The sequence below is a fragment of the Dryobates pubescens genome, chromosome 5 (assembly GCF_014839835.1).
Source record: "Dryobates pubescens isolate bDryPub1 chromosome 5, bDryPub1.pri, whole genome shotgun sequence".
Classification (NCBI taxonomy): domain Eukaryota; kingdom Metazoa; phylum Chordata; class Aves; order Piciformes; family Picidae; genus Dryobates; species Dryobates pubescens.
The window spans coordinates 2480001-2504636 of record NC_071616.1 but is presented as its reverse complement, the minus strand read 5'-3'; the positions used below and the strand labels follow the sequence as shown (position 1 = coordinate 2504636).

The 24636-nt window shown below is 54.5% G+C and overlaps 1 protein-coding gene across 2 annotated transcripts in view; it reads left to right on the top strand.

Annotated features, from left to right (window-relative positions):
• The window catches only part of EXT2 (exostosin glycosyltransferase 2), a 105913-nt gene that overhangs the window by 67733 nt on the left and 13544 nt on the right, over positions 1–24636 (top strand). The window contains exons 9-12 of one of the 2 annotated variants that reach the window (XM_054161414.1): positions 5976–6142; positions 18908–19051; positions 20327–20455; positions 22812–22894. In XM_054161414.1, coding sequence (XP_054017389.1) covers positions 5976–6142; positions 18908–19051; positions 20327–20455; positions 22812–22894 — 523 coding nt within the window. The remainder of the gene's footprint in view (positions 1–5975; positions 6143–18907; positions 19052–20326; positions 20456–22811; positions 22895–24636) is intronic. The other variant, XM_054161415.1, reaches the window with a different exon arrangement.

Sequence of the window (24636 nt, the reverse complement as noted above, 5' to 3'; positions counted from 1 at the left end):
GTGTGTGTATTGTGCCTGGTGTGGTGTGTGGTGTGTGTATTGTGTGTGGTGTGTGTATTGTGTGTGGTGTGTGTATTGTGTGTGGTGTGTGTATTGTGGTGTCTGGTGTGGTGTGTGGTGTGTGTATTGTGTCTGGTGTGTGTATTGTGGTGTCTGGTGTGGTGTGTGGTGTGTGTATTGTGTCTGGTGTGTGTATTGTGTCTGGTGTGTGTATTGTGGTGTCTGGTGTGGTGTGTGGTGTGTGTATTGTGTCTGGTGTGTGTATTGTGTGTGGTGTGTGTATTGTGGTGTCTGGTGTGGTGTGTGGTGTGTGTATTGTGTCTGGTGTGTGTATTGTGTGTGGTGTGTGTATTGTGGTGTCTGGTGTGGTGTGTGGTGTGTGTATTGTGTCTGGTGTGTGTATTGTGTGTGGTGTGTGTATTGTGGTGTCTGGTGTGGTGTGTGGTGTGTGTATTGTGTCTGGTGTGTGTATTGTGGTGTCTGGTGTGGAGTGTGGTGTGTGTATTGTGTGTGGTGTGTGTATTGTGTGTGGTGTGTGTATTGTGTGTGGTGTGTGTATTGTGGTGTCTGGTGTGGTGTGTGGTGTGTGTATTGTGTCTGGTGTGTGTATTGTGTCTGGTGTGTGTATTGTGTGTGGTGTGTGTATTGTGGTGTCTGGTGTGGTGTGTGGTGTGTGTAGTGTGTATTGTGGTGTGTGTATTGTGTCTGGTGTGTGTATTGTGTCTGGTGTGTGTATTGTGGTGTCTGGTGTGGTGTTGTGTGGTCTGTGGTGGTGTGGTGTGTGCTGTATGTTTTGTGGTGTGTGGTGTGTGTTTTGTGTGTTGTGTGTTGTTCTGTGGTGGTGTGGTGTAGTGTGGTGTGTGGTGTGTGGTGTGTGGTGTGGTGTGTGGTGTTGTGTGGTGTGTGGTGTGTGTATTGTGTCTGGTGTGTGTATTGTGGTGTCTGGTGTGGTGTGTGTGCTGTGTATTGTGTGTTATGTGCATTGTGGTGTCTGGTGTGTGTTGTGGTGTGGTGTGTGTGTTATGTGTATTGTGGTGTGTGGTGTGGTGTTGTGTGGTGTGTGTTGTGGTGTGTTCTGTGTGTATTGTGGTGTGTGGTGTGTAGTGTGGTGTGTGGTGTTCTGTGGTGTGTGGTGTGGTGTGTGGTGTGTGGTGTTGTGTGGTGTGTGTATTGTGGTGTGTGCTGGAGTGTGGTGTGTGCTGGTGTGTGTGTGTGGTGTGGTGTCTGGTGTGGTGTGTGGTGTATTGTGTGTTATGTGTACTGTGCTGTCTGGTGTGTGGTGTGGTGTGGTGTGTGTTATGTGTATTGTGTTGTGTGTTGTGTGTGGTGGCGTGTGGTGTTGTGTGGTGTGTGGTGTGGTGTGTGCTGTGTGTATTGTGGTGGTGTGGTGTGTGCTGTGTGTATTGTGGTGTGTGGTGTGGTGTCTGGTGTGGTGTGTGGTGTAGTGTGTGGTGTAGTGTGTGGTGTAGTGTGGTGTGTGGTGTGGTGTGGTGTGTGGTGTGTGCTGTAGTGTGGTGTGGTGTGTGGTGTAGTGTGTGTGGTGTGGTGTGTGGTGTTCTGTGGTGGTGTGGTTTGTGGTGTTCTGTGGTGTGTGGTGTTCTGTGGTGTGTGGTGTTCTGTGGTGGTGTGGTGTGTGGTGTGGTGTGGTGTGTGGTGTTCTGTGGTGGTGTGGTGTGTGGTGTGTGGTGTGGTGTAGTGTGGTGTGTGGTGTAGTGTGGTGTTCTGTGGTGGTGTGGTGTGTGGTGTTGTGTGGTGTAGTGTGGTGTGGTGTGGTGTGTGGTGTGTGGTGTAGTGTGTGTGGTGTGTGGTGTGGTGTGGTGTGTGGTGTAGTGTGTGTGGTGTGTGGTGTGGTGTGTGTGGTGTGGTGTGGTGTGTGGTGTAGTGTGTGTGGTGTGTGGTGTGGTGGTGTGTGGTGTAGTGTGGTGTGTGGTGTTCTGTGGTGGTGTGGTGTGTGGTGTGTGGTGTGGTGTAGTGTGGTGTGGTATGTGGTGTGGTGTGTGGTGTTCTGTGGTGTGGTGTGTGGTGTGTGGTGTGTGGTGTGGTGTGTGGTGTAGTGTGTGTGGTGTAGTGTGGTGTGGTGTGGTGTGTGGTGTAGTGTGTGTGGTGTTGTGTGGTGTGGTGTGTGGTGTAGTGTGGTGTGTGGTGTGGTGTGTGGTGTGTGGTGTGTGGTGTAGTGTGGTGTGTGGTGTGGTGTGTGGTGTGTGGTGTGTGGTGTTGTGGCTGTGGGGCAGCAGGAGGGCTGGCTCTGAGGGGAGCTGGGCTGGATGTTGCTGTGTGGCAGGCTGTGTGGCTGGGCTGTTCTCTCCCTGGCAGCACCAGGGCAGTGCTGCTGGTGTGGGGAGCTGTTGGGAGGGAGGGGATCTGTCCCTAGGCAGGGGAAGAGTGGAAGTAGGTGGAAGGTCCAAAAATTCACCTTGGTTTCTGGGGTTGTTGGGGGGGATTGTGTGGGCTTTGACAAGGCTGTTGTGGCTTAAACCTCAGCAGGCTCAGGGTTTGACATGAAAGCAGACCAGGCTGCACTGGGGGGCCCTTAAAGGTCCCTTCTGACCCAAACCCTTCCATGACTGGAAGAAATGTTCCATTCTAAACATCATACAGGATGTGAGACACTGCACTCCCCAGCACAGAGACTTTCCACAGGATCAGAGTTCATCTTTTGTGCCCAGGGGGCCAAGAAGGCCAAGGGCATCCTGGCCTGCAGCAGGAACAGTATGGCCAGCAGGAGCAGGGAGGTCATTGTGCCCTGTGCTCAGCACTTGAGTCCTGTGTCCAGTTCTGGGCTCCTCAGTTTAAGAAGGACATTGAGAGACTTGAAGGTGTCCAGAGAAGGGCAACAAGGCTGGGGAGGGGTCTGGAGCACAGCCCTGGGAGGAGAGGCTGAGGGAGCTGGGGTTGCTTAGCCTGGAGGAGGCTCAGGGGAGACCTTCTTGCTCTCTCCAACTCCCTGAAGGGAGGTTGTAGCCAGGTGGGGGTTGGTCTCTTCTCTCAGGCAGCCAGCACCAGAACAAGAGGACACAGTCTCAAGCTGTGCCAGGGGAGGTTTAGGCTGGAGGTGAGGAGAAAGTTCTTCCCAGAGAGAGTTGTTAGCCATTGGGATGTGCTGCCCAGGGAGGTGGTGGAGTCCCCATCCCTGGAGGTGTTCAAGAGGGGATTGGATGTGGCACTTGGTGCCATGGTCTAGTCATGAGGTCTGTGGAGATAGGTTGGACCCGGGGCACCACTGAGCAGAGCCTGGCCCCATGCTCTTGCCCCCCACAGCTCCTTTGGCTCTTGCTGAGCATTGCTCAGCTCCCCTCTGGGGCTGCTCTGCTGCAGGCTCTCAGCCCCAGGGCTCTCAGCCTTTGCTCCTCACAGAGCTGCTCCAGGCCCCTCAGCAGCTTTGGAGCCTCTGCTGGACTCTCTCCAGGAGTTTATTGTCTCTCTTGAACTGAGGAGCCCATACCTGGAGCCAGGACTCCAGCTGTGGTTTTACTAGGGCAGAGTAGAGAGGAAGCAGAACCTCCCTTGACCTGCTAGTCACACTCTTCTTAATGCACCCCAGGGGACCATTGGCCTTCTTGGCCAGGAGAGCACAGTGCTGGCTCCTGGTGAGCTCATCCACCAGCACTCCCAGGTCCTGCTCCACAGAGCTGCTTCCCAGCAGGTCCCCCCTCACCTGTGCTGCTGCAGAGGGTGGCTCCTCCCCAGGGGCAGGACTCTCCACTTGCCCTTGGTGAAGCTGATGAGGTTCCCTCTGCCCAGCTCCCCAGCCTGGCCAGGCCTGGCTGAATGGTCAAGTCAGTGTCAGAATTCTCTTCTGGTTGATGTGAAGTAGCCAAGAGAAAATAGCCCCTAAGATCCTGGGGGGTTTTCACTCAAACCTCAGAGCTTGCTGGATTCTCTGTGCTGATCCAATGTTCTCTGCCTTTAGGGATGTGGTCTCTGCCCTGTGGCTTTGGCTGAGGTGTGCAAGCAGCCTGTCAGCAGGGATGGCAGCTGCCCCATGGCTGTGTGGATAACATGAATAAAAGGATTAAAAGCTTTGCAATGGAACAGAGGCAAAACCAAACAAACATCCTGGTCCCCTGGACCTGCTGCTGGGAATAGCTGGGGGGACAAGGGTGTGTTTTGCTTTTCTCCATCAAATACCTTTGGCCTTTCCTTTCTCTTTGCCTCAATTGCCTGTCCTGGAACTGAAGGGAAAAGCCTCTTGGTGGACCTTTCCACCACTGGTTCATCACTTCTGTTTCAAACAGCTGAAACCTGAGATCACATCCTCCTGGGCAAGCTTAGGAAATGTGACTTGGATGAGTGGACAGTGAGGGGAGCTGGGAACTGCCTTGAAGGGCAGAGCTCAGAGGGTTGTGCTCAGGGGTCAGGGGCCAGGTAGAGGCCTGTGGTGTTCCCTGTGGGTCAGTACTGGGTCCAGTCCTGTTCAGAGTAGATTCATAGAATGGTTTGAGTTGGAAGGGACCTTAAAGCTCATCCAGTTCCAACTCCCCTGCCATGGGCAGGGACACCTCCCACCAGCACAGGCTGCTCAGGGCCTCATTCAGCCTGGCCTTGAACACCTCCAGGGAGGGAAAGTCCACAGCCTCCCTGGGCAGCCTGTGCCAGAGTCTCCCCACCCTCACTGGGAAGTATTTCTTCCCCATCTCCAGTCTCAGTCTCCCCTCTCCCAGCTCAAAGCCACTGCCCCTTGTCCTATCACTACAAGCCCTTGTCAAAAGTCCCTCCCCAGCTTTCTTGTTGTGGAGGTTCCAACCCTGAATGTGGTCAAAGCCAGGCTGGCTAGGGCCTGGTCTAGTAGAAGGGGGGGTGGAATTAGGTGATTATTGAAGTCCCTTCCAACCCAGACCATTGTATGATGCTTTTGTCCTCTGCCATAAGGATCTTGTGGGGCACAAGAAGAAGCCTTTTGCATTGTTTTATCTTAAGTTCTTCCTGTGCCCCAAGATGAAAATACTGTGTGCAGGGCTGGAGCCCTCAGCACAGGAAGGACCTGGAGCCAATGGAGTGGCTCCAGAGGAGGCCATGGGAATGCTCAGGGGGTTGGAGCAGCTCTGCTGTGAGGCCAGGCTGAGGGACCTGGGGGTGTTCAGCCTGGAGAGGAGGAGGCTCTGGGGAGACCTAAGAGCAGCCTGCCAGGACCTGAAGGGGGCTGCAGGCAGGATGCAGAGAGACTGTTTGCAAAGGCCTGCAGGGACAGGAGCAGGGACAATGGCTTCAAACCAGAGCAGAGCAGATTGGGATTGGATGTGAGGAAGAAGTTCTTTGCTCTGAGGGTGGTGGAACAGCCAGCTGCAGACCAACCCCCCCAGAGCTTTCCCTGCTGGGCAGTTTCCAGCCACTCTCTCTTCATTACTTTGGACTTCTTGTTGCTCCTTCATCACCACCTAGCTGGAAGCTCAGCAGTGGAGAGTGGGCTGAGGGCTGCACTAGGGAAGGAAGCTTCCTCCTCACATCACCAGCCTGGGAGGCAGCAGACTGCCTACAGACATGGGTCTGGCTTGTCTGTCAGACCTCCTGCTTCCTTCAGAAGCAAGGCACCCATGGCAGTGGCCATGGAACACTGGCACAGGCTGCCCAGGGAGGTGGTTGAGGCTCCTTCCCCAGAGGTATTCAAGGTGAGGCTGGATGAGGCCCTGGGCAGCCTGATGTGGTTGGGGAAGTCCCTGCTGGCTGCAAGGAGGTTGAGCTGGGTGAGCTTTGGAGGTCCCTTCCAGCCTGGACCAGACTCTGATTCTCTCATTCATTGCCTGCACAGGATCTACTCCTTGACTGTCCACAGTAGCTGACACTTTAGGTGTCTGCAGGTCTTTGCTGGCTATAACAGCATCGACTTTTCTCCAGCGAGGGAAATGCAGCTGCAGCTCTCTCTCTGCACTCGCTTCCTCAAAAGGCAGTCAGAAGAGAAGCTAGAACCAGAGGTACAGACCCCTTCAGGAGTCACAGCCAGGGCTGGATCTCATGTCCTTCTGTGCTTGTTTCTCCAGAGTCCCTGTGGCCCAAGATCCGCGTTCCCCTGAAGGTGGTTCGCACGGCGGAGAACAAACTCAGCAACCGCTTCTTCCCCTACGACGAGATCGAGACCGAGGCGGTGCTGGCCATCGACGACGACATCATCATGCTGACCTCAGATGAGCTCCAGTTCGGCTATGAGGTGAGGGACTGCACACTCACTGCACACAGCAGGGGATCAGAGAGCCATTTGGCTTGGAAGGGGCCTCCACAGGTCCTCCCTGCGCTCAGCAGGGGACATCCTCAGAGCCTTCTCGAGTCTGACCTTGCGGAGCTCCAGGGATGGGGCCTCAGTCACCTCCTGGGCAGCCTCTTGTAGTGTCCCAGCACCCTCCTGGTGCAGAACTTGTTCCTAGCATCCAGTCTGAATCTGCTCTGCTCTCGTTTCAAACCATTGCCCCTCCCCCTGTCCCTGCAGGCCTTTGCAGACAGTCTCTCTGCAGCCTTCTTGTAGCCCCCATTCAGATACTGGAAGGTCATTATTAGGTGTCCTTGAAGCCTTCTCTTCTCCAGGCTGCACACCCCCAGCTCCCTCAGCCTGGCCTCCTAGCAGAGCCCCCTGGTCCTTTTCCTGGCCTCCTAACCCACTCCATCAGGTCCAGGTCCTTCCTGTGTTGAGGGCTCCAGAGCTGGATGCACTGCTCCAGGTGAGGTCTCCCCAGAGCAGAGCAGAGGGGCAGAATCCCCTCTCTCCATCTCTGGCCATGCTGCTTTGAATAGAATACATAGAATAAACCAGGTTGGAAAGAGACCTTCAAGATCATCGTGTCCCACCCATCAACCAATCCTACACCACCTAAACAACTAACCCATGGCACCAAGCACCCCATAAAAAACTGCAGCCCAGCTGGATGCAGCCCAGGCTGCCAGTCTGGGCTGCCAGTGCCCATTGCTGCTTGTCCAGCTTCTCACCCACCAGCACCCCAAGCCCTTTCTGCAGGGCTGCTCTCTAGCTCATCCTCCCCCAGCCTGCACTGACCTCTAGGACTGCCCTGTCCTAGGTGCAGGCCCTTACACTTTGCCTTATTGAACCTCATATATCTATAAGGACAAGGAACTGCTGCACAGTCTGCTGATTCAGCTGGTTTGGTCTCTCCTTACTGTGAGAGCTCAGTGCTGACTGAAATCTTTTTACAGCTAGTCATTAACTGCCAGCTAACAGAAGCATCCTGGTAAGTGGCACAGTAGTGCCCAGGAGCTCCAGAAAGGCAGTTTGGAGACTGAAGTCAGAGTATCATAGTATCATAGTGTCAGTCAGGGTTGGAAGGGACCACAAGGATCATCCAGTTCCAACCCCCCTGCCATGGGCAGGGACACCCCACACTAGATCAGCCTGGCCAGAGCCTCATCCAGCCTGGCCTTAAACACCTCCAGGGACAGGGCCTCCACCACCTCCCTGGACAACCCATTCCAGGGCTTCACCACTCTCATGGGGAAGAACTTCCTCCTCACCTCCAGCCTGAATCTCCCCACCTCCAGCTTCATTCCATTCCCCCTAGTCCTATCACTGCCTGAGATCCTGAGCAGTCCCTCCCCAGCCTTCTTGGAGCCCCCTGCAGATCCTGGAAGGCCACAATGAGGTCACCTGGGAGCCTTCTCCTCTCCAGACTGAACAGCCCCAGCTCCTTCAGTCTGTCCTCACAGGAGAGGTGCTCCAGCCCTCTGCTCATCCTCCTGGCCCTGCTCTGGACACCTTCCAGCACCTCCAGATCCCTCTTGCAATAGGGGCTCCAGAGCTGGAGGCAGGACTCCAGGTGGGGTCTCCCCAGAGCTGAGCAGAGGGGGAGAATCCCCTCCCTTGCCCTGCTGGCCACACTTCTCTTGCTGCAGCCCATTCTTCTTCACAGCTTCAAACACTTCCCAGGCAAATCAGGAGCACAGTCCATGCTAAGAAGTGTTGATGGACAAGACAAGTTTCAGAGATTAAGTGCTGGGAACAGAGGAGGCCTCTTGAGGACAGGCCAGAGGAAGGCGGAGCGCGGTGCCGAGAGGCATGAGAGAATGTCACATGCTCGAGCTGGGCAAGGCTTCAGCAGCTGCTGCTGTGATGAGGGTGTGGACAGAAAAGAAAGGCTGTCCACACTGCTTGCCCCTGGCAGTGCAGAGGGTGACAGTCTCCATGGGCTTTGAAGGTGTTTGTCAGAAGTGCGCTCACTGACAGCAGCGCTCCGGCTCCCTTCCGCACGCTCGGGGCTGGAGGAGCTCCTTTATCATCATCAGTGCTGGCCCCCCACCTTTAACATCTGCATTGATGGTCTGGAGGAGGGGGTTGAGTCAGTCATCAGCAAATGTGCAATGACACCAAGCTGGGGGCAGATGTTGGTCAGTTAGAGGGCAGAGGGGCTCTGCAGAGGGACCTTGACCGACTGGACAGATGGGCAGAGGTCAACAGGATGGCATTCAACAAGTCCAAGTGCCAGGGGCTGCACTTTGGCCACAGCAACCCCAGGCAGAGCTACAGGCTGGGGTCAGAGTGGCTGAGAGCAGCCAGGCAGAGAGGGACCTGGGGGTGCTGATTGACAGCTGCCTAAACATGAGCCAGCCGTGTGCCCAGGCAGCCAAGAAGGCCAAGGGCATCCTGGCCTGCATCAGGAACAGTGTGGCCAGCAGGAGCAGGGAGGTCATTGTGCCCTGTGCTCAGCACTGGTTAGGCCACACCTTGAGTCCTGTGTCCAGTTCTGGGCCCCTCAGTTTCAGAAGGACATTGAGAGACTTGAAGGTGTCCAGAGAAGGGCAACAAGGCTGGGGAGAGGCCTTGAGCACAGCCCTGTGAGGAGAGGCTGAGGGAGCTGGGGTTGCTTAGCCTGCAGAAGAGGAGGCTCAGGGGAGACCTCATTGCTCTCTCCAACTCCCTGAAGGGAGGTTGTAGCCAGGTGGGGGTTGGTCTCTTCTCCCAGGCAGCCAGCACCAGAACAAGAGGACACAGTTTCAAGCTGTGCCAGGGGAGGTTTAGGCTGGAGGTGAGGAGAAAGTTCTTCCCAGCAAGAGAGACTGGCCCTTGGGATGTGCTGCCCAGGGAGGTGGTGGAGTCCCCATCCCTGGAGGTGTTCAAGAGGGGATTGGATGTGGCACTTGGTGCCATGGTCTAGTCGTGAGGTCTGTGGTGCCAGGTTGGACTCGATGATCCTTGGGGTCTCTTCCAACCTTGGTGGTACTGAGATACTGTGATACTGTGATTTTGATTTGAGTGTTTGACATGGTCCATAATATGGGTCTGGAGAACCCCAGATGGTTCTGGAGAGGCTTCTGGAGGGTCTAGAGAGCAAGTCTTGTGAAGAGCAGCTGAGGGAACTGGAGCTGTTTAGTCTAGAGCAGAGGAGGCTGAGGGAGACCTCACTGCTCTCTACAGCTCCCTGGAAGGAGGCTGCAGTGAGGTGGGGGTTGGCCTCTTCTCCCTGGTATCAGGTGATGGACTGAGAGGGGAGGGCCTGAAATTGTGCCAGGGGAGGGTTAGTTTGCAGATGAGGAAAAATTTCCTCTTGCAAAGAGTGGTCAGGGATTGGAACTGGCTGCCCAGGGTGGTGGTGGAGTCACATCCCTGGAGGTGTTCCAGATGCATGTGGACGTGGCCTCACCTCTGAGGTCTCTTCCAACCTGGCTGGTTCTGTGATTCTGTGACATGGTTTAGTGGTCCTGGTGGTGTGAAGTGGATGGCTGGACTGGATGAGGTCCTTTCCAACTGAAGCCATTCCCTGGCTCCATGAAGCATGGCTCCTTCTCAAGAGACAGTTTGCAAGCAGTGAGCTTTTGGACCCAAGAAATGACTTGTGGTAAAGCAGGGCTGCTGATGTAGTAACAGAGATGTAAAGCAGTGGAGAGAAAGGTTTAATCTGTCATGCCTGTCTCCAGGAAGGAAATCCTTCCCTTGCCAGGTTAAGAGCAAGGGTTTAGTCCATGAAGTGTGAAAGATGGAATGAGGAGAAGGGAACTGAAGGACAGAGGGGGGAATTTTGGCTGCATTCTGTGTTGCCTACACTGAGTGTTGGAGCAGAGAATGAGGCACTGGCAGCTCTGCCAGCTGACTGGCTTTGCTCTGTGCTGGTGCTCAAGAGCTCCTGCTTTGGAGGGTGGAGGGATGGGATGAAAAGCAGCAAATCCCCCCCCATGCCTGCTGTGTAGATCCTGGCTGCCTGTGCAGATGGAGTTTGATTTCCATTCTCATCGAGCTGCCTCAGGAGTCAATACAACCAACCTTCAGGAACCCCTAAGAGGGCTGGGTGAGGAGTTCCAAATGAGTCTCTGCTGCTTGGAGGGCTGCAAAGCAGAAGCTCAGCTGCAGCTGAACTCTGCCAGCTGTGGTGGCTGGTGTGTCTGGAGTGTCAGCTTCCACATCCTCAGTGGGGAATAGCTGTAACTTCACCTCTGTTGAGTCTGCTCCTGCAGCAAAGGGTTAGCCTCATGACACACACAAAAAAGCAGCCACGAGGCAAGCAAGAGGTGAGAGATGAATTCCTATGCAGTGTGATTAGGTAGCAGCTGGGACTCTGAGTTCCTGCTCCTCAGCACCTAGGTCTGTGTGAGATTCCCCACAGTGGCAGTGCTGGGTCCTGCTCTTGGGTCACAACAGCCCCGTGAGTGCTCCAGGCTGGAAACTGCCCTGTGGAAAAGAAAGGAGCTGGGGGTGCTGGGAGACAGCAGCTGAAGAGGAGCCTGCAGTGTGCCCTGGTGTCCCAAGAAAGCCACCAGCATCCCAGCTGGGATCAGCATGAGTGTGGCCAGCAGCACCAGGGAAATGGTTGGCACTGGTTAGGCCACACCTGGAATCCTGGGCTCAGTTTGGGGCCCCTCACTCTCAGAAGGACACTGAGGGCTGGAGCAGGTCCAGAGAAGGGCAACAGGGCTGGGGAAGGGTCTGGAGAACAGGGCTGGCGAGGAGCAGCTGAGGGAGCTGGAGGGGGTTTAGACTGGGGAAGAGGAGAGGAGGGAGGAGAGGAGAAGAAAGGAGACCTCACTGCTCTCCTCAACTGCCTGAAAGGAGGTGGCAGTGAGGTAGGGGTTGGTCTCTTCTCCCAGGTATCAGTTGATGGAATGAGAGGCCATGGCCTGACACTGTGCCAGGGGAGGGGGAGGTTGGAGATGAGGAACAATTTCCTTGCTGCAAGAGCGGTCAGGGATTGGCAGAGGCTGCCCAGGGGGGTGGTGGAGTCCCCGTCCCTGGAGGGGTTGAAGAAACCTGTGGCCATGGTGGCACTTGGGGCCAGGGTTGAGTGGCCATGGTGGGGTTGGGTGTGTGGCTGGACTGGGTGAGCTTGGAGCTCTTTTCCAACCCAAACAATTCTGTGCTCCTGTCCCCGGGGATGGCTGTGGGAGTCATTTATTGCCTTCCCCAGAGCAGGTCTGTGGCTTGCAGGGGCTGTCTGGGTCACAATCCTGTGCTCAGTGTGTGAATGTAACTCGTGGGGAGGGAGGTTGTTTAGTCTGGCAGGCCACACGCCCTTAGCTTTTGCAGCTTGTTGCATTTCAGTCTAAATTTTGTTGCTTTTTGCTTCTGGGAGCAGGAGGGATGGAAACCCAAAGGGTTTGGTGAGCAGATAGCTCAGACAAACCCGGGGCTGGTTCAGATCCTTCCACTGTGCAATCCTTTCCCCCACCCTGCACAAGGAGTGAATGGAAATGTCTTTGACTGCAGAAGCACAGCAGATTAGCTCCTAAAGGCACTATTTTCCTCCTGTGTCGAGGGTAGGTGATGGAGTTCCTGCTCTCTGGCACAGGAATCAGGGGCTGAAGATTGATCTTTCCTGTCCCTGAGTGTCTGTGACTCGCTTGACAGGCCTGAGCTGGCTCCCACATGTTCAAATTGTCCTCAGCCCCTGATAATTTATTTATCTGTTTATGTGTCTTACCAGAAAAGTATCTCTCAAGCTCTTGACTCATTTGCAGGGGATTCCAGAGGGAACAGTAGCAGCATATAAAGTTACCAGAAAGTTTGCTTTTGAAAGCCTGTCTGCTGCTGCTTTGGGCTGTCAGAAGGGCTGGGAACGTGACATTCAGTCATTTCCCCACCCCCCCCAGCCTCTGCTCCCCCTTGACATCTTGGGAGAGACTGCACATGGAAACATGTGGCCCAGCCTCGTCTGGCCCAGCCTTGGCCGAGCGTGGGGAGCGAGCCTGGCAAAGGAAAACAACCCCAAAACCCCAACCACCAGGAAGGCTTTGATCTCTGGGCACTTGCAGCCATAAAAACTTACAGCAACACTCAAAGTGTCAGGCTTTTTCTTTTTTTTTTTTTTCTGGGGGTTTTGTTGGGCTGGCCTCCCTTTTTTCCTGGGGCCTTGTTAAAAAGTGAGCTGTGAGGGTGCAGTGATTGATGGCGCTGCGTAAATCAAGGCAGGGAGAGCAGAAACATCGGCCCGGAGTGCTGCTGCTGCTGCTGCTGCGGAGGGAGGCAGCAGAGGGAGGCTCCTGACATGCTGGCTGGGGAAAGGAGTGCTGCTGGGCAGTTTGCTGAGGAAATCACAGGCATGGCCTGGGGCACTGGGGGCAAAACCAACCAAACAACAGCCACCCTGTTATTGGGGCTGCAGACGGCTTTTCCCCTGCTTTGGCTGTGAGGTCAGAGAAGTGGGGCTCCAGCTTCAGCAGGACTTGAGAATGGTTTGGGTTGGAAGGGATCTGCAAAGGTCATCCAGCCCAACCCCCCTGCAGTCAACAAGGGCATCCTCAGAGCATTCTTGAGTCTCACCTTGGATATCTCCAGGGGTGAGGCCTCAGCTGACTCCCTGGGCAGCCTGTTGCAGTGTTCCAGCAGCCTCCTGGTGCAGAACTTGTTCCTCACATCCAATCTCAATCTGCTCTGCTCTAGTTTGAAGCCATAGCCCCTGCTCCTGTCCCTGCAGGCCTTTGCAAACAGTCTCTCTCCATCCTTCCTGCAGCCCCTTCAGGTCCTGGCAGGCTGCTCTTAGGTCTCCCCAGAGCCTCCTCTTCCCCAGGCTGGACACCCCCAGCTCCCTCAGCCTGGCCTCACAGCAGAGCTGCTCCAACCCCCTGAGCATTCCCATGGCCTCCTCTGGAGCCTCTCCATCAGCTCCAGGCCCTTGCTGTGCTGAGGGCTCCAGCCCTGCCCCCAGCACTGCAGGTGAGGTCTCCCCAGAGCAGAGCAAAGGGGCAGAATCCTCTCTCTCCAGGCTGAACAACCTGGGCAAGTATTGAGGCTGTCATAGTCTTAGCAAATTAAAGTAGAACCATTTGCTGCTTGTGAAGTGTTCCAATGCAAGGCTGAAAGCTCCTGGCTGTGGTCTTCCCACCTCTGTATCTTGGCAGCTGATTCAGCACTGCTGTCACCCTTGAAAAGTGGAGATCTCCAAGTATGAAGTTCATGAGGATCTCTTGTTACCTCCTTGTGTACCACTCTCAGCCTTACCAAGACCAAGTGTTTTTATGGCAGCCATAGCAGAAGTCCTCTGAATCAGGATTGTTGCTCTGGAGTCCCTGGGCTGTGGTCACAGAAGAGGTTAAGTTGGTACTTTTTTAACTGGGTCTTTCTTCTGTGGGAAGCTTTATTTGCCTCCTGCTTGTTACATGCTCTTGTTGTGCCTCAGAGATGGTTTCCAGTGCTTCCTGCCTTGGACATGCCTTTACAAAGCATCACAGCTGCTCAACTGGCATGTTTCCCTAGGGCTGCAATCATCACCCAAGCTTCAAGCCCTGAATCCCAGCATGGAGGGGTTGGAGGGGACCTCTGGAGCTCACCCAGTCCAACTCCCCTGCCAAAGCAGGGCACCCACAGCAGCTTGCCCAGGAGCACAATGCCCAGGGGGGGTTGGAAGCTCTCCACACAAGGAGATTCTACAACCTCTCTGGGCAGCCTGCTCCAGGCCTCCAGCACCCTCACAGCAAAGAAGTTTCTCCTCCTGTTGTAGATGGAGCCTCCTGGGTTCCACTTTGTGCCCACTGCCCCTTGTGCTGTCCCTGGGCACCACTGAAAAAGAGTCTGGCCCTATTATCTTGGCTCCTACACTTCAGATATTGATAAGCATTAGACACTGATAAGGAAACCCACCTGGAGAAGGTGCTCCTGGGCAAGCTTAGAAGGGACCTCAGAGATCATCCAGTTCCAAGCCCCCTGCCATGGGCAGGGACACCTCACACCGGATCAGGTTGCTCACAGCCACCTCCAGCCTGGCTGCAAACACCTCCAGGGATGAGGCTTCCACCACCTCCCTGAGCAACCTGTCACAGCACAGCAGCACAGAGTGGGAAGCAGAAAGAGCTGTGGAGAGGTGAGAGGCTGTGGAGAGGCTGTTTCTGTCAGCTGGAATCAAAATCAGTGTCATTTCCTTCTGGTGTCTCCTGCAAGGATTGTAGTGCAACCATCAAGTCAGAATTCCTGCTGGAGCTTTCATTTGGGGGTGATGCTTTGGCCCCAGAAAGGTTCCTCTTCAGGTTGTGCAGCAGAGCCATCTGGTCTGGTTCTGTCCACTGAGGTGCAGAGCTCCTCTTCTCTTGGCAGCAGGATTTCCCCTTGGCTGTGTCCCTCAGCAGTATTAAATCAGGCTGGCCTTCCTCAGTCTGAGAAGGCTCCTGAGATCCCTGGCTCAAATGGAATGTGTTCCTCACAGACCAATCCATCACAGGCACCCATCAAAGCAGAGAGGAGGAGAAGCACCATCCCCACTCTGGTGATTCTAAAAGCTTCCTTGTAAGCAGTAGCTCTGTCTATTGATTTTGGCCCAAACCCAGGTGTGGATTTAGGCAATGAGCTTGGTGCAGCTATTTGGAGCCTTTCCAGGGGTTACCAGGGAGTGGGCTCGTGATGAGCAGTAGGAGAAAGCCAGGATTTCCATTGACTCCTGGCTTTAGTGAAGGGAACCTTTGTTGAAGGCAAGCCTCTTACTCTTCAGACACAGCAAAATCACAATTTTCAGAGGCCAGTTCTGGGCATCAGAGGTTCAGAGGGACAGGGAACTACTGGGAGAGAGTCCAGTGGAGGCTCCAAAGCTGCTGAGGGGCCTGGAGCAGCTCTGTGAGGAGCAAAGGCTGAGAGCCCTGGGGCTGAGAGCCTGCAGCAGAGCAGCCCCAGAGGGGAGCTGAGCAATGCTCAGCAAGAGCTGAAGGACCTGTGGGGGGCAGGAGGCTGGGGCCAGGCTCTGCTCAGTGGTGCCCAGGGACAGCACAAGAGGCAGTGGGCACAAATGGAACCCAGGAGGTTCCATCTGAATGTGAGGAGAAACTTCTTTGTTGTGAGGCTGCTGGAGGCCTGGAGCAGGCTGCCCAGAGAGGTTGTGGAGTCTCCTTGTGTGGAGAGCTTCCAACCCCCCCTGGCCATTGTGCTCCTGGGCAAGCTGCTGTGGGTGCCCTGCTTTGGCAGGAGGGTTGGACTGGGTGATCTCTAGAAATCCTTTCCAACCCCTCCATGCTGGGACTCAGTGATTGAAGCTTGGGTGATGATTTTAGCCTAGTGAAACATTCAGTTCATCAGAGAACTGGTTTTCTTTCAAGGTATGAAGCACTGGAAACCATCTCTGAGGCAGAACAAGAGCATCTATCAGCAGAAGGCAGAAAGCTTCCAACTGAGGTGAATCTTCCTTTCAGCTGCCTTTAGTACACAGTGTGTTTCCTCTGCAAGAATTGTCAGGCCAGGATGGTGCAGGTCAGTGGTGCCCAGCCTCAGCAGCTTACCCTGGTGGCACTTGGCCAGAGCTTGGAGATGCAGATCTTCAAAGTCAGCTTTAAAACAGTATTAAAATGGGTCATTAATTTTTGGAGTCCTAGAGAACAAGGAGTAAAACTGTGGAAGAGGTAGTGGCCATGCTTTTGGGGTTGGGTTCCTTATTACTGGCAGGAGATACCTTGGCTTGCCCACAAGAAACTCTCTGTTTCTTTAGCTAACTGATGGCACCAGCTTGAAGCAACATCCTCCTGGAGCTGCAAATCATCTCAGCTTTCAGGAGCCCCCTGTGTCAGAGCATTGCTCTAGCTAAATACAGTCCCACTCCTTAGTGCCCTAGAAGTGTCTGGAAAGATTGATTTCTGGATGATGTACATGTACATGATGTACATGTCCAAAGATCTGGTTCCCATTCTTGTTTCCTGTCTGGTTTCTGGCAGGTTTCACCCTCGGTAGGTCTGAAATAGTAACAGCTCCCATGGTGGGATTCTGAAGCTATCTTAGCTGACAGCACTAAAATGTGTGGAGATGTAGAGGTGAAATGGTATCTAGTGATGTAGCACCCTGAAACCCCAGAGTCTGCATGTGGGGGTTAGAAGAGACCTCTGGAGCTCACCCAGTCCAACCCCCTGCCAGAGCAGGGCACCCACAGCAGCTTGCCCAGGAGCACAATGGCCAGGGGGGGTTGGAAGCTCTCCACACAAGGAGACTCCACAACCTCTCTGGGCAGCCTGCTCCAGGCCTCCAGCAGCCTCACAACAAAGAAGTTTCTCCTCCTGTTCAGATGGAACCTCCTGGGTTCCACTTTGTGCCCACTGCCCCTTGTCCTGTCCCTTGCTGGCTCATAATGCCCAGCTCTCAGCCTGTTACCCTGACCCTACATGATCATGGGGCTGGCAGAGCTGGTGAGCATGGTGTTCATTCTGCTCCTTGGCTCACCCAGGGACACACCACATGCTGCTGCACCTAGGAACAGGTTCCTTACCATGAGGTTAGTGGAACACTGGCACAGGCTGCCCAGGGAGGTAGTTGAGGCTCCTTCCCTGGAGATACTCAAGGTGAGGCTGGACAGGGCCCTGGGCAGCCTGCTCTGGCTGGGGAGATCCCTGCTGGCTGCAGGGAGGTTGGGCTGGGTGAGCTCTGGAGGTCCCTTCCAGCCTGGACCTTCTCTCTGCTTCTTCCAGCAAACCCAGCAGTGAATAGGATGGAAGGCCACATTTGGAGTCCTTTGTCTGCAGACAGTGCAAATCAATCCTAATTAGCAAGCAGCAGCATCCAGAGCCTTCTAACCAATTGCTAATCCTTTCTTCCTTTTTCCTTTTTCCCTTTCTTTTGTTACCTGCAGCAAAACCTTGCCCATTACTGACCGTGGCCAGCAGCATGGAGAAGTGGGGTTGTGTTAATGATGCCCTTCTCCTTGTTCTGGTCTACTGTGTTTGATCCTCCAGTCAGCTGCAAAGTAATGGATGGAGTGACAGGGATGGTATTTTGATTGCCTCCAGCTGTCTGGAACAAGTCAAGGGCAAAGAGGCCCTTCCATGTAGCAGCAGATCTGTCCAAGCACCCACTAAAGAATACCAGAAATATTAAAATCTAAGCCTGCTTTAAGGCTGTGTCCAGCAAAGGAAGCAGGTTGGTTGGATCCCAAGCCAGCTGTGAAAGTAGTTAGGCTGTAGCTGGATCTGCTGGAGCTCCACACGTCAAGAGTGGCTTTGTAACCCCGCTTGGGTTTCCTTCGCGTGCGGTGGTAGCTCTGGAGTCGGGGAGTGTATTTCTCTGCAGCCAGGAAGTTAGGATGGATTTGGTTGCCTTTTGCCCTGGGCTTGGCTTCCCTGAGTGATGGGATCCTTTCAGAGCAAGCTGGGGCCTTTTCATGCTTCTTCCAGGCAGCTTCCTACTCCAAGACCTGAGATTTATTGGAGTCAAAGTGATCTTAGGCACCACTACCTCCCAGAGCAGATCGCAGAATGCCAGCATGGCAGGAGTTGGAAAGGACCTCTGGAGCTCACCCAGTCCAACCCCCTGCCAAAGCAGGGCACCCCCAGCAGCTTGCCCAGGAGCACAATGGCCAGGGGGGATTGGAAGCTCTCCAGACAAGGAGACTCCACCACCTCTCTGGGCAGCCTGTTCCAGGCCTCCAGCAGCCTCAGAACAAAGAAGTTTCTCCTCCTGTTCAGATGGAACCTCCTGGGCTCCAGTTTGTGCCCACTGCCCCTTGGCCTGGTGTCTGGGCACCACTCACAAAAGTCTGTCCCCATCCTGCCCCCCACCCTTGCTGAGCATTGCTCAGCTCCCCTCTGGGGCTGCCCTTCTGCAGGCTCTCAGCCTCAGGGCGCTCAGCCTTTGCTCCTCCCAGAGCTGCTCCAGGCCCCTCAGCAGCTTTGTAGCCTCTGCTGGACTCTCTCCAGTAGTTCCCTGTCTCCCTTGAACTGGGGAGCCCAGAAGTGGGCACTGTACTTACTTATGGCCTCACTAGGGCAGAGCAGAAAGGGAGGAGAACCTCCCTTGTCCTGCTGGCCACACTCTTCCTGATGCACCCCAGGAGACCCCTGGCCTTCTCGTCCATGAGGACACATCGTGGGCTCACGGTGAGCTGCTTGTCCATGAGCACTCCCAGGCCTGCTTGGCAGAGCTGCTTCCCAGCTGCTCCCCCCTCACCTGTCCTGGAGCAGGAGGTGATCCCTCCCCAGGTGCAGGACTCCACACTTGCCTTTGTTGAATAGAATAGAGTAGAGTAGAATAGAATAGAATGGAATGGGATGGAATGGAATGGGATGGGATGGAATGGAATGGAATGGAATGGAATAGAATAGAATAGAATGGAATGGAATGGAATGGAATGGAATAGAATAGACCAGGTTGGAAGAGCCCTTCAAGATCATCAAGTCCAACCTATCATCCAACACCACCTAATCAACTAACCCATGGCACCAAGCACCCCATCAAGTCTCCTCCTGAACACCTCCAGTGATGGTGACTCCACCACCTCCCTGGGCAGCACATCCCAATGGGCAATCACTCTCTCTGTGTAGAACTTCTTCCTCACCTCCAGCCTAAACCTCCCCTGGCACAGCCTGAGACTGTGTCCTCTTGTTCTGGTGCTGGCTGCCTGGGAGAAGAGACCAACCTCTGCCTGTCTACAACCCCACTGAGCTGCTGTGGTTGCCTCTGCCCAGCTGCCCAGGCTCTGGAGGCCTGGTGAGGGGCAGCCCAGCCTGCTGGGGTGTTCTCCCCTCCTTGCAGCCCGGCTGCGTGCGTCCCTGCGCTGCTGGCTAGCCGCGTGTTGTGTCTCCCCCTCAGGTGTGGCGCGAGTTCCCCGACAGGCTGGTTGGATATCCAGGCCGCCTGCACCTCTGGGACCACGAGATGAACAAGTGGAAGTATGAATCAGAGTGGACCAATGAAGTCTCCATGGTGCTCACCGGTGCTGCCTTCTATCACAAGGTAACCGAGGGCTCGCGGTACAGCGGCGTAGCAGCTGAGCCTCGCTGCCAGGCCGCTCCGTGTGTTCCTCTCTTGGGTCTCTGCCAGAAAACAAAGTCACTGGGAGAGTCTCCCAGGTGAAAAGCAGGAGCAAAAAAGCTTCAGGTTACGCCTGGGGAGCTTTAGGTTGGACTTGAGGAACAGTTGCTTCCCCAGAAGGGTTGTCAAGGCCTGGGGCAGTGGTTGAATCGTCACCCTTTGAGCATTTCCAGCCTGTGCAGGCATGGTGCTGAGGGACATGGTCTAGTGGTGACCTGGCCGTGCTGGGGTAAGGGTTGGACTTGATCCTGGAGGTCTTTTCCACCCTTGATGATTCTCTGATTCTACCTAGCAAACCTTGCAGTGATGTAGCTCTGTAGCTGGCAGCTTAAGAAAGCTGCCTGCGAGGGAATTGGTGTTCTAGTCAGGAGTGCCATGGTGCACTCAGAGTGATCCTGTCTGCTAAAGTAGTCCTTGGCTGAAAGCACCCTCACAGCCTGCCCAGAATCCATCCTTTGCTGCCTGCTCTTGAGAACTGAGTAGTTCAGGATGTGCTGGAGAGAGTCCAGTGGAGGCTCCAAGGATGCTGAGGGGCCTGGAGCAGCTCTGTGAGGAGCAAAGGCTGAGAGCCCTGGGGCTGAGAGCCTGCAGAAGAGCAGCCCCAGAGGGGAGCTGAGCAATTCTGTGGCCCACTTGGTGGCACATAAGACCCTTAATGGGAAGGTCATGAGTTCAAGCCTGCAGTGGGCACTAGTGTCCTCCCTACTCTAGTCATGAGGTCTGTGGTGACAGGTTGGACTCGATGATCTTTGAGGTCTCTTCCAACTTTAGTGATACTGAATACTGAATGCTCAGCAAGAGCTGAAGGAGCTGTGGGGGCAAGAGGCTGGGGCCAGGCTCTGCTCAGTGGTGCCCAGGGACAGGACAAGGGGCAAGGGGCACAAACTGGAACCCAGGAGGTTCCATCTGAATGTGAGGAGAAACTTCTTTGTTGTGAGGGTGCTGGAGGCCTGGAGCAGGCTGCCCAGAGAGGTTGTGGAGTCTCCTTGTGTGGAGAGCTTCCAACCCCCCCTGGCCATGGTGCTCCTGGGCAAGCTGCTGTGGGTGCCCTGCTTGAGCAGGGGGGTTGGAGTGGATGAGCTCCAGAGGTCCCTTCCAGACCCTACTTGCTGGGGTTCTGGGCTTCTGAGGCTGACATATTTAGAGTCTTACAGTGACTGCATGTAAAGTTACCACCTCTCTCCCTTTCTCCTGCAGTATTTCAACTACCTTTACACTTACAAAATGCCTGGAGACATCAAGAACTGGGTGGATGCTCACATGAATTGTGAAGATATTGCCATGAATTTTCTAGTGGCAAATGTCACTGGCAAATCAGTCATCAAGGTGAGGCTTCCAGCTTTAGGGCAGCTTTGCAGTGTTTAAAACCATGATGTGCAGGCTCCTGTGAGTACATTTAGCAGACTTGAAGGTGTTAACTCACCTGGGCTCTTCTTAGTCACAGCCAGGTAGGGCAACAGGCAAGGAGTGCGAACTAGAATACAGGAGGTTCCACTTGAACTTCTTTTCTTAATGGGTGCTGGAGTACAGGAGCAGACTGCCCAGAGAGGTTGTGGAGTCTCCTCCTCTGGAGGGATTCCAAAGCCACCTGGATGATGCATTCCTAGGCAACCTGCTGTGTGTAGCCCTGCTGTAGCAGAGGGATTGGACTGGATGATGTCCAGAGGACCCTTCCAAGCTCTACCATTCTGTGGTTTTAGATTTAGAGTGGGCATTAAGAAGAATAGAATAGAATAGAGTAGAGTAGAGTAGAATAGAGTAGAGTAGAGTAGAATAGAGTAGAGTAGAATAGAATAGAATTAGAGGAGAGGAGAGGAGAGGAGAGGAGAGGAGAGGAGAGGAGAGGAGAGGAGAGGAGAGGAGAGGAGAGGAGAGGAGAGGAGAGGAGAGGAGAGGAGAGGAGAGGAGAGGAGAGGAGAGGAGAGGAGAGGAGAGGAGAGGAGAGAGAAGAGAGAAGAGAGAAGAGAGAAGAGAGAAGAGAGAAGAGAGAAGAGAGAAGAGAGAAGAGAGAAGAGAGAAGAGAGAAGAGAGAAGAGAGAAGAGAGAAGAGAGAAGAGAGAAGAGAAGAATAGACCAGGTTGGAAGAGACCTTCAAGATCATCGCATCCAACCCATCAACCAATCCAACACCACCTAAACAACTAACCCACGCACCAAGCACCCCATCAAGTCTCCTTCTGAGCACCTCCAGTGATGGTGAAGTTCTGGACCAAATGATCTCTGGATGTCTCTTCCACCATCCAGTGTGCTGTGGTACTGTGAGGTGGTGGTTCCCTGGTGGTTCCCTTCCACCATCCAGTGTGCTGTGGTACTGTGAGGTGGTGGTTCCCTGGTGGTTCCCTTCCACCAACCAGTGTGCTGTGGTACTGTGAGGTGGTGGTTCACTGGAACACAGCTGGGGTCCTCACCTTTGGAGACGTTGGAGTCAGGCTTGATGGGGCTGTAGCTGAAACTATCCCTTCTGACTGCTGGGGGTGGATTGGATCAGATGACCTTTAACAGCCTCTCCCAACCCAACCCAATTCATTTTATGATCCTGTGGTGATTCTGTGATTCCTTTTCTTCTCCTTCACCCCTCTTTGGTGTCTTGTTCTCCTTCCACGGTAGGAAAGCCCCCGGCAGTAGAGCTTTGGTGCCAGCTGCCGAGGGAAGAGGTGGGGTGGGGGTTCTTTGGGGCCAGTTGTTTCTGGGGGTTATTTTTAACCATCTAGGGCAATTAAACTGCTAGCTCTCCCTATATTTATATCTCTATACCCACACCCCCTCCCCCACAGCTATGTTAACTATCTGCCATCACAGGAGGCAAGAAATCACCAACTGTCCGCGGCTGGCTCGGCCGCCGCCTGGCAGCAGCTGATTTACAGGAATGTTAATTGGGAGAATGTTAATTGCTGGCTCAGTTGGAAATGAACCTCTCTTTTTGGTTGTTCATCCCCCCTGGATCAATTTCCTGACACGTTTCGACACGTTTCCAGGCCGCTGGCCCTGGGCTCCGCTCGTTTCCCAGCGCCGCCAGCCCGGCACTCGGATTCGGCGGAGCTCCGCTTTCCCCTTCCCTCCGTCATTCTGTCCTGGCAGCAGTGGGCTGGGTGCCTCAGAAGAGTCTTTAGTAGATAAAAGTGGGGTGGGAAAACCCGACTTCAGGACGGTTTCAGGCTGGCTGAGGGCAGAGCAGTTTGGCAGCCGCCTGCGGTTCGGGGCCGGGGCTGCCGCAGCCGCGCGAGCGAGGGGAAGCCTTCTGCCGGCTTAAGGTTACGGCGGAGCGGGGGGGGGGGGGGGGGCAGGGGGGAAGCTATATTTCATCGCTCTCAGGGCTGCAAGAACAAATGGTGTTTATACAGGGACCTTGGCAGTGAGAAAACAGTCATTAAACAGGAATTAAGGAGCTTGTCATCGCCACTTCTTTGCAGCTACAGAAGGAGAAACCCCTCCAAAGCCGCTTTTATTGGGCCCCTGTGAGTTTTGCAGGCAGCCAGGCCAGATGGAGCTGAATGGAGGAACGGAGTGGCTGGGTTGGGGGTGGGTTTTTTTTGGGCTTCCCCCCTCCTTTTCCTTCCCCCACCCCTCTTGTGGAGGCAGCTCAGCTTACACTGCAGGCTCGCTCGGAGGTGCCGCACGGCTCTCCCTCTCGGCGAGGAGATTGATGTCCCTGCTGATGGTATCTGCCCTGCCGCCTCTGCAGGTGACCCCGCGGAAGAAGTTCAAGTGCCCCGAGTGCACGGCCATCGATGGCTTATCTCTGGACCAGACACACATGGTGGAGAGGTGAGTGCCCAGCTCTCTTCCTCTGATTGCCCTCTTCTGAGCCTGGGAGTCTTTACCCTGCGTCCCCTCCAATTAGGATCAAACCCTGCCGGCTGATTGGGGCTCTGTAAATTGCCCCCTTCCGAAAGGGCGGGCTGCGGGGGGTTTGATCAGGCCCAGGCAGGCCCACGGGGGATGATGTGATGCTGGAAAGTGGACTGCTGCAAGGGAAGGCTGTTTTGAGAAGGGGACAGGCTTTAGCAGCTCTGCTGTACAGCATGGAAGGGGATGCACAGATGAAACTCAGCTTGTTGGGCAAGCTCTGGGCCCCTCAGGTTAGGAAAGAGGTTGAGATGCTGGAAGGTGTCGAGAGAAGGGCAAGAAAGCTGGGGAGGGGTCTGGAGCACAGCCCTGGGAGGAGAGGCTGAGGGAGGTGGGGTTGCTTAGCCTGGAGAAGAGGAGGCTCAGGGGTGACCTTATTGCCATCTACAGCTACCAGAACAAGAGGACACAGTCTCAAGCTGCGCCAGGGGAGGTCTGAGATGGATGTGAGGAAGAAATTCTTCCCAGCAAGAGAGATTGGCCATTGGGATGTGCTGCCCAGGGAGGTGGTGGAGTCACCATCCCTGGAAGTGTTTAAAGTAAGACTGGATGAGGCACTCAGTGCCAGGGTTTAGTTGGTTGGATGGTGTTGGTGAGAGGTTGGACTCGATGATCTCTGAGGTCTTTTCCAACCTGGTTAATTCTGTACTCTCTACTCTTTTGGTATCACCACATCGCTCTTGGAGCGTGGCACACCGACTGCAGCCTGCATGAGATGGATTTACTTGAAAGCAGGCAGTTGCTGGCTCCCCAAAGAGCAAGAAGGGTATCAATTATTAGAGACAACTAGCACCAGAACAAGAGGACACAGTCTCAAGCTGTGCCAGGGGAGGTTTAGCCTGGAGGTGAGGAGAAAGTTCTTCCCAGCAAGAGCGATTGGCCCTTGGGATGTGCTGCCCAGGGAGGTGGTGGAGTCCCCATCCCTGGAGGTGTTCCAGAGGGGACTGGATGTGGCACTTGGAGCCATGGTTCAGTTGTCAGGAAGTGTTGGGTATTAGGTGATAGGTTGGACTTGATGACCTCTGAGGGCTTCTCCAACCTGCTGGAGTCTATGATTCTATGACTGGATGAGGCACTCAGTGCCATGGTTTAATTGATTGGATGGTGTTGGGTGAGAGGTTGGACTGGATGACCTTGAAGGTCTTTTCCAACCTGGTTAGTTCTGTATTAGTAAGGTCATGGTTGTGCATGGTTTGAGCTCCAAAGGGGGCTTCCACTGCTGAAGGCTGTTTGCCTGCAGAGAGGCTCATTGCCTTATAGAGAGAGGGCAGCGTTCTTTGTGTGAGGATTGAGTTTTGAGACGCTGTCATTTGCAAAGGCAGACAATGATTAGAGTTGGGTTGTTCAGGAAGTTGCTAGGTCTAAGAGCTGCACTCTCTGCTTGGCAGTTAAATGGCTTCCCAGCCTTGGCCAAGATGCTCAGCTTCCTTTGGCAGAGACTTACCAAAGCCTGCATGCCAGGTGGAGTTACCTTGAGACTTGGGACTCACAAAAGCATTTCACTTTAGGCTTCTTGGGCCCTTGCATCTCTCCTGCAAAGGTGGGGGGAAATACCTTGCAGCTGTAGGTAAGCCAGGGCAGAGCCATAGTGCCAGAAGTGACAAACCAGAGAGGGGGCAAAACAAAATGGCAATTCAAATGGTCCTGATTAGCACTGAGAC